The sequence below is a fragment of the Lipophrys pholis genome, assembly GCF_963383615.2.
Source record: "Lipophrys pholis genome assembly, chromosome: 23".
NCBI classification, from domain to species: Eukaryota; Metazoa; Chordata; class Actinopteri; order Blenniiformes; family Blenniidae; genus Lipophrys; species Lipophrys pholis.
Window position 1 is genome coordinate 3,084,031 of NC_137645.1, and position 8,775 is coordinate 3,092,805.

The 8,775-nt window shown below is 46.7% G+C and overlaps 1 protein-coding gene across 1 annotated transcript; it reads left to right on the top strand.

The window, feature by feature from the left end:
- Nucleotides 1–1,588: 1,588 nt before the first annotated feature.
- slitrk1 (SLIT and NTRK like family member 1) lies at nt 1,589–5,900 on the top strand. The gene has a single exon (XM_080493282.1). It carries the CDS (start codon nt 2,438–2,440, stop codon nt 4,550–4,552), a length of 2,115 nt encoding a protein of 704 aa, XP_080349408.1. The 5' UTR covers nt 1,589–2,437; the 3' UTR covers nt 4,553–5,900.
- Nucleotides 5,901–8,775: the final 2,875 nt, after the last annotated feature.

Sequence of the window (8,775 nt, forward strand, 5' to 3'; positions counted from 1 at the left end):
CACTTAAAACAGTTTAAGTTCTAAACACTGCAGTGCAATCTAGATAATTTCATATTGTGTATATGGTCCTATTAACTCTCCATTCTGGTGCCACTTGCGTTGCCTATTTACAACTAATGTGCCGAGCTGTGAGGTTTCTGCCACTAGGGGGCACTACTACAACAGTCAACAGCCCTGTGTGTAAGAATATTTTAACCTAAACATGTGTTTGTGCAATATGCTATACATGTTTTGTGAAAGAAGGCCTCTAGTTATAAATATTGGCATTAAATAATTAGTGTTTAACAGAGCACTGGTATTCATTGTTGTTTGTCGATGAGATGGAATTGTTTTATATAATTTCTGGAAAGATTACAACAAAGAACATAATTGTCCTCTAAAATATGGTTTAGTGGAAGGTTCTATGAGAGATCAGTGGGAATATGGTTCAAATTGACACACAGGCTCTGGACTCATGTAAACACACAGAGCCCCTGCTCAGGCTAGTGACTTTAGGACTGGATAGCTTTGCTCTTAGTGGCCAAAGACTGTTCAAATAGCCTACATATGCTTGATGTAACAGTGTGGAATTAAACGTTCTATAACACAGAGTGCGTGTAGAGACAAAAGATGGGTTCCAACAGTAAAAGATAAAAAAATCCAGGGAGAACACAAACCAACAGGTATGCAGAGTAGCTGACAAGCAGCAGCGGAAAGAGAGAAAACAACAACAACAGCAGAGAGACAGACGGGTGGGCAGGGAGGCATCATAACCAGCCCGTGGACCATAATGGGAATGCTTTACAGCCATATGTAGGTGGTCCTAATGATGTTTTGCTTATTGTGAGCAGTGCTGGTGCTTCGCTGGAGTCTCCTGACTCGCTCAGATTGCTCTCTCACTGCACAGTGTTGTCTCCTCACCGCAAAAAAAACAAAAAAAAACTCAAATAAAAATGATGTCAGAGAGAAAAAGAGAGGGAGAATATTTAACTTTTTTTCTGTCATGCTCTCGATTCTAACCTAGCACTGCAGATGGAGGGGGGGGAAGAGGAGGGGGAGGAAGAGGAGGAGAAGGAGGGGGTAACTACCTCAACTCTCCTTTGCACCCCTCTTCACTCCCACTTCCTTTAAATCTGATGTAATAATCTCAAATAACAACACCAATCGATGAGAGATGACACAATTCCAGAGCCCTTCTTCTTTTGGTTTGTTATTACAGTTGTAGATCTATTTTTGCAAAGGGGTTGTTTTTTTTTTTAATCGTGAAAGGGAGAGAAGAAAAAAAAATTTAAAAAAGAAACGTCACGCACACATGCGCATATAGGGTGCCACACTGACGCATCGTTTGTTGTATAGTCAACTGTTTTTTCGCCGGAGTGAGGCATGCCTGTAGCGGATAATTGTTATTCTTTTCTCTTTTTTTTCTTTTTTACCGCATTCAACAGTGTTTCCAACGCAAACAAGGGGAGGGGGGGGGGCAAAGTCTGGACTGTGACGCTGGCGCAAACGGAGCGAGATCTGGCTTTGAGAAAGGGGGACTAACAAAATAGAAAAAAAAAGAAGATCTAACTGAGGCATCACGATCCTAACGTGAAATCTCACCAGTGGTTTTTGACGATGGCGAGTTGGACACTTTTACCATGGAGCTGCGAGCTGTAACAGAGAATAGACGCAAACCTCTTTACGCACGTCTGGCTGGAAATCTAAAGCTGTAGAGAGTGATTTTTATTCTGAGAAAAAACAAATCTGATCGCCTCTCAATGTGGATTGATTTTTTTTTTTTTTCTTGTCTTCTCCAGCATTCCCTCAGTGAGTCGACGGATTTTTGCCATTACAGCTCAGTAGAGGGTGTCAGATCTTTCTCGGAGCTCCGCGCTAGGATGAACACAGTCTGCGCGTTCCTCTTTTTGTGATTTCCCGGGGAAAAAAGAGAAGAAGGAGACGAAGGAGAGGAAGAGGAGAGGCGAGACGCCGGAGGATGTGAGAAGGGGGGGGATGCGGGTGATCCAGCCCCGGCGCAGGGTGTGAATTCAGCACCAGGGAGAGAGGACAGCTCCCGACAGCCGCAACGCGCACCACGACCGGGGCAGAAAAAGACACGGATTTGTTCATTCAGCTTGTATTTGTCCCCTTTCTCTCTCTCTCTCTGCTTCTCTTCTCCTGCCAAGGTCAGTGTTAAACGAACTGGGGGGGTTAAAAAAAAAAAAAAAAGCCGAAAGATGTGTTGGAGTCTCCTGCCGGAGCCTCGGAGGATTCAGTCGGTGTGAAAGAGACGTTTCTGTGGCTGTTTTCATACTGGAGCAGGTTAGATGCAGCATATAAAGACTGCCTTATCTTCTATTCTACATGTCTACATCTACATTTTCTTTTTTTTCTTCTTCTTCTTCTCCGTACTGATGCAGACTGAATTCACAGCTCGTATGTCTTGAAACCGGGAATGAATCCTCCACGTTGAAAAATGCTGCTTTGGATTGTTCTGCTGAATGCGGCTCTTTGTGTTGCCAGTGGAAATGTTACAAGGGACGTTTGTAAGGAGCAGATATGCTCCTGCAACGAGGTGGAGGGAGATCTGCACATAGACTGCGAAAAACGGAGCTTCACCACTCTGCAGCATTTGACTGGCCCCAGCTCGCAGTTCTACCACTTGCTGTTGCACGGGAATTCGCTATCCAGGCTATTTCCCAACGAGTTCGCCAACTTTTACAATGCCGTGAGCCTGCATTTGGAAAACAATGGCTTGCACGACATTGTCCCCGGCGCATTTCTGGGGCTGCAGCTGGTGAAACGGCTGCACATCAATAACAATAAGATACGATCATTCAGGAAGAGTACATTTCTGGGGTTAGACGACTTGGAATACCTCCAAGCTGATTTTAATCTATTGAGGGACATCGACCCCGCCGTTTTCAGGGACCTTAATAAACTTGAAGTGTTAATACTTAATGACAACCTCATCAGCGCGCTACCTATAAACGTGTTTCAACATGTGCCCATTACGCATCTCGACCTGCGGGGGAACCGAATCAAAACGTTGCCTTATGAGGGGATCCTTGAACAAATACCGGGCATTGCGGAGGTTTTGTTGGAGGACAACCCGTGGGACTGTAACTGCGACCTGATTTCTCTGAAGGAATGGCTGGAGAACATACCGCATAACGCACTGATCGGGCGGGTGATCTGCGAGGCTCCCACCAGGCTGCAGGGGAGCGACCTGAACGAGACGTCAGAAGTGGATCTGTGCCCTTCACTGAGCGGCGGAGTGGACACCAGCCTGGTGGCCCCTCCCACGCAGGAGGAGACCTCGCAGCCCCACGGCCCGCGTCCCACGCCTTACAAGACCAACGGAGACGCCAGCGGGCCCCCGACGCCCGGCGGCCGCGGATCCAAGGGCCACTCCAAGTCTCGTGAGAACTGGCAGCTGAAGACGAGGCCCACTCCCGTGGTGACAGGTGTGAACGGCGACAGGGAGCAGCTGCACAACGTGACGTGTCCGCAGCCGTGCAACTGCAAGCTGGTCGGCTCCAGACAGGGGCTGGGGGTGAACTGCGAGGGCAAGAAGATCGAGAGCCTGGCCAACCTCAAGCCCAAGCCTCTGGTCGCGCACGAGCTCAACATGCGAGACAACAACATCCACGCGGTGAAGAAGAACCAGCTGCTGGGCTACTCCAGCCTCAACCTGCTCGATCTCGGTGGGAACAACATCAAGGTGATCGACAACAGCACTTTCCAGAACCAGAGCGAGCTGCGGTGGCTGTACATGGATAAGAACTATCTGGATACGCTGATCGCAGAGATGTTCCTGGGCCTCGTCAATCTGGAATATCTCAGTTTGGAATACAACGACATCCAGCTGATCGTGGCAGGTGCGTTCAGCCCGATGCCGAACCTGAGGGTTCTGTTCCTCAACAACAACCTGCTCAAGTCTTTACCCGCGGATGCTTTCCTTGGGATTTCTTTATCTAAAATTAGTCTTCATAATAATTATTTCCCCTATCTCCCCGTGGCTGGCGTGTTAGACCAGCTCAACTCAATCATTCAGATCGATCTGCACGGGAACCCGTGGGATTGCTCGTGCAGCATCGTGCCCTTCAAGCAGTGGACGGAGAAACTGGGCGCCGACGTGATCGTGAGCGACCTGAAGTGCGAGTCCCCCGAAGAGTTCTGGAAACGCGACTTCCGGTACGTGCGGAACGACCTGCTGTGCCCCAAACTCTACGACAGGATCTCCCCCACCTCCCTTTCCAAAAACAGCACTTTCACCCTGGACTCGGGGACGCGCCCGGGGTCAAACTCCTACCTGGAGCCCAACAGGGTCTCCATCTCGGTGCTCGTGCCCGGGCTGCTGCTGGTGTTCGTCACGTCCGCGTTCACCGTGGTGGGAATGCTTGTGTTTATATTGCGGAATCGAAAGCGATCAAAGCGGAGGGACGGGAACTCCTCCGCCTCGGAGATCAATTCCTTACAGACAGTGTGTGACTCGTCTTATTGGCACAGCGGGCCTTATCACGCAGACGGCGGCGCGCACCGGGGCTTCGACTGCAGCACGCACCTCTCCACGACAAACGACGCGTAAAAACAACAAAAAAAAATCAAGGAGGGGAGGGGGGGACCTCTGCTGTAGTCTAGTAGTGCAATAAGCCCCAGAACCAGACTGGATTACAAAACAGTAACACGGACAACACTGACCTACACACATGACTCACAAGCAGAATCATCTGCGGCGGTGCGTCATGGCGCAAACACAAAACTTGTTTATGTCTTGTTTTCTCCAGTTGAAGCAAGTAAGTCAGTCTGCTGCTGCTGCACAGGCCCCACACTGTAATATATGTATATGCCAGGCCCCCCCACCCTGTGGCTGATACCACTCCTTCCCTCCCTCCCTCCTCCTCCTACTTCTGCGATTTGCCGCAATCGGACTACGGATCTGTGCGAGACAGAAACGAGGGAGGAGGAATAAAAGAGAAACAAGGGAGTGAGGGATAGGGTGTGTGCGTGCGTGCGTGCGTGCGTGTGTGTGCGCGTGAGCGTGTGTGCAGGCTCGAGGACAAGAGGAATGGTGCACGAACGCATGAATGTAAATGTAAATACTCGGACCGATGTATCATAATCTGCATGACGATATTTCGCATGGTACAAACACACACACACGCGCGCGCGAGCGCGTGTGCGCGAGAGACGGCGAGGAAAAAACCCATAACCACCATAACCAACAAAGAAGCAAAACTCGACCCCTTTCATGTTATATCAATATGACGACTATATATAGATATTAAGAATTATATATGACTATTACAAAAAGTGCCATTTCTCTATTTTTTGTGAACCTGCAGTTAGGATTTGTATTTGTTGTTTTAAACTTGTTTGGAGAAAAGAGGATTAAAAAAAACAAACAATAACTATCATGGGGAAAGGAAGTGATGCTGTCAGTGCATGTTCTTCTTTCTGTTCGTTATCATTTGATTGTCGATAAATATTTGGGGTTATTTATACCGTACTAGGTGGTGCAGATTAAAAACCCGCGTCTGCGCAGTCATCATCTCCTTTTATGAATGTAAAACTGTGTTCTTTTATGGTGTGCCAATTGTTGACTTTTCAAGATATCCAGACATGCAGATGAGCATGACCAATTAACGTCACTCAGATGCTTATGCTGCAAAGTTAATGTAGCTAAAAATAACAGTTCTGTGGTTTCTTTTCTTTTTTCTTTTGTGTGTATGTGTGTCAATGAATATAGCCTGCTTTGGGTGAGAGGATAAAAGAAAACAAACAAAAAAAGTCATTTAAAATGGGGGGTTTATACCATCATATTTTTTCAACAACTGAGCAAAGAAGTGTTTTCAATTGAGCTATGTAGGTACAATTCGATCTATGTATAAATAAACAGCGCAGTTAGACTGATCTAGATTAGAATGCTTTTTTAATGTCAGAAACAGAAAAAAAAAAAAAATGAATATTCCTCCACAAAAAAAGCTTATGGCTATGATTCACTTTCATCATATTGTGAGCTTTTGTAAAGCCATCTAATCTTGTCCAAATAAGAGAACTGAAACTCACTGTATTTACTACAAAATGTGCTTGAAACAGGCTGTTTCCTTTTGGATGAAAGGGGGGAGGGGATGAGGGAGGGAGGGGAGAGTGTGGGGGGGGGGGGTTGCTTTCTAACAAACTGGCAGCATGTGGCAGGTCCATGGTGGCATAGGAGGCGTCTCCCCTCACTGGGGAGGGGCACACGTACTGACACACACCTGTGAGAGCTCATTACATGAGAGATGCCTTTCTTTCTTTCTTTTTTTTTTTTTAAACATTCTCTGAGGGAATGGGGGGAGGTGGCATGTTTTTCTTTTCTTTTCTTCTGTGTGGGCTCATGTCAAAGCAACGCCATGACTGAATACCTGTTTTTTCTTTGGTTTGCAGTGCTCAGCTGCTTATAGAGCCTCTGCTGCTTTAACTGGATCGAAAAGGAAAAAAAAAAAAAAAGAAAAAGAAGAGCCATCCCAAAATTCTCAAATTTTAAACTCTGCAGTGTTTGAAACAAATATGAGGAATGTGCAATCTGCATTATTATTTTCTGTTCTGATATTGATGTAAAATGCCAATGCTGATCACTTCTGTTCTGATTTTCTGCCCCCCCCCAAAAAAAAGCTTAGTTTGGATGCAATTTCAGCATAATTCGACCAACCCCCCCCACAAAAAAAAAAAAATCTACCTGTCTAGCTGTCATGGCCATGATGAGTGTACAGATTTTATGTGAGATGGGCTTGCACCTCCTCCCCCTACCTTCCTCACCCCCGCCCTCCCACCCCCCTCATCTGTCTGTCAGTGAGCAGATGTGTGGTCTCTTCCCACCAGTATGGAAGGTTGCGCTGTCCATGGTGCTGATTCACCCTCCTGCTTTCTGTGCCTGTGTGTGTCTGCGTGTGTGTGGACAAATAGGAAAGAGACAGACAGAGAGAGAGAGAGAGAGAGAGAGAGAGAGAGAGAGAGAGAGAGAGAGAGAGAGAGAGAGAGAGAGAGAGAGAGAGAGAGAGAGAGAGAGAGAGAGAGAGAGAGAGAGAGAGAGAGAGAGAGAGAGAGAGAGGTTACAAGACCATTTGCATGCATGTATGCACGCCCTTGACTCCTCCCCCCCACCCCACCCCCCACACCCCCCACACCCCCCACACCCCCAAACCCTCATGCAGCTTGATCTTGGGAACTAACATCCTCAGCAGATCTGTGACAAACAATCATCATCACCACCACCACCACCACCACCACCACCACCAAAATCCTTGCCCTCCCCACCACCAGCCCCGGTCCCTTGCTTTCCTGTCCAATCACAGGGGAGGGGGAGGGGGAGGGGGGTGGGGGGCTGGGATAACTATGTGTCTCTTCTGTGGAGTATTACTGTGCCACAGCCCACTACTGATGATTTGTCATAATTTTCAAACGCTGTGTTTCAAAGTTACATTTATATGCTTTGCGATATTTGACCTGCTTCTATTTTGTTAAATAAAGTGTGGTTGAGGTTGAGTAAAAAAAAAAAATATATAGGTATTTTTCATTGGATTTGCTCAAGTTGGTGCAGTGAAACGACACTTCATTTGTTCTTTTGGTTAACCGAGTGTCAACAATTTATCCACATTTCTTCTTGTTTGTTCCAACATTTTAAAAATAACTGATCTTGTAATACATGAGCAAATAGATTCTATCCCAGTCCGAGTGAGGCTTTAAACATGATGATAGTATAGAGAGTTTTAAAGATATAATGGTCATATTTAATACATACCATAATGGTAACAGGAATCCAATAATAGAATCATCTCATGGTTGTTATTGAAGAAGAGATGGGATGTGTGGTTTAGTAGGGCTTATTGCCTTTCGACTGTAATTTGCACGTGTGTGTGTGTTTATTTATCTCTACACATTCCAAGTGTCCTGCAAAGGTTCAAAATTTTACTTTCTGATTTCACTTAAATCTTCAGAGGAAAATCACATCAGGGCCTTTTGCGACAGGACTGGTTGGATTATCACACATTCGATAGGGGGTTTATTTTCTTGAGCTCGTCTTGATGGCTGACGACGGCGTGTCCTCATGATCACTGATCTACTGTAACTCTTCCACATGTGTTTCAAAGAATGTGACACGAGGACGATTTATTCAATCTACTTTCATGTGCACTCCTTTGATGTTCATCGCAATGCATTGTGACCGCGGCACATAATACTGGGGAATTGAACTCTAAATTGCTTCTTCTGTGTCGGATACATGAGAGACTGCCAGGTGTCCCTGTGCTGTCGTCCTGCGCGTCTCACCGAGCAACAGTAGCTCCTATTCATTAATGCGCCGGATAATAGCTGTTGGAAACACAGCCGAGTGGAGTTGCCCTGTTTTGCACGCTGGGCACACGCTGTCCCGACACTGCTGTGGCCCAGCAGGCCTGCCGTACCGCTTGTGATCCCACCCCCACCCCCCCACCCCCACCCCGAGGAGCTGGCAGTTGATGCAACACTTCCAGCAGAGAGAACATCATCCACACACCTCATAACACTTGGTTGGAAGTCTCAATGGTCTCACATCAGTTTAAGTCGGGCCCTTTTTAATCCTGAGGGGACGAAGAGTAGCTGTATTATGGATCAGTGCCTACTTTTGCTTGCTTTTAGGGTCATCTCTCTGGGGGGAGGCTGAAGGGAAGTGTGTACCTGCTGTTGTTTTGGCATTTAAATGGCTGAAAGTTTGAGTTGAGTTACTGCATGTTCGCTTGACGCTATCCTCATCTTTTTATTTTTTTTAATACCTTGACGTCTGTGGCTACA

Coding starts and splice junctions, on each gene's coding strand:
- slitrk1 (XM_080493282.1), top strand. CDS start 2,438: ATGCTGCTTTGGATTGTTCTGCTGAATGCGGCTCTTTGTGTTGCCAGT.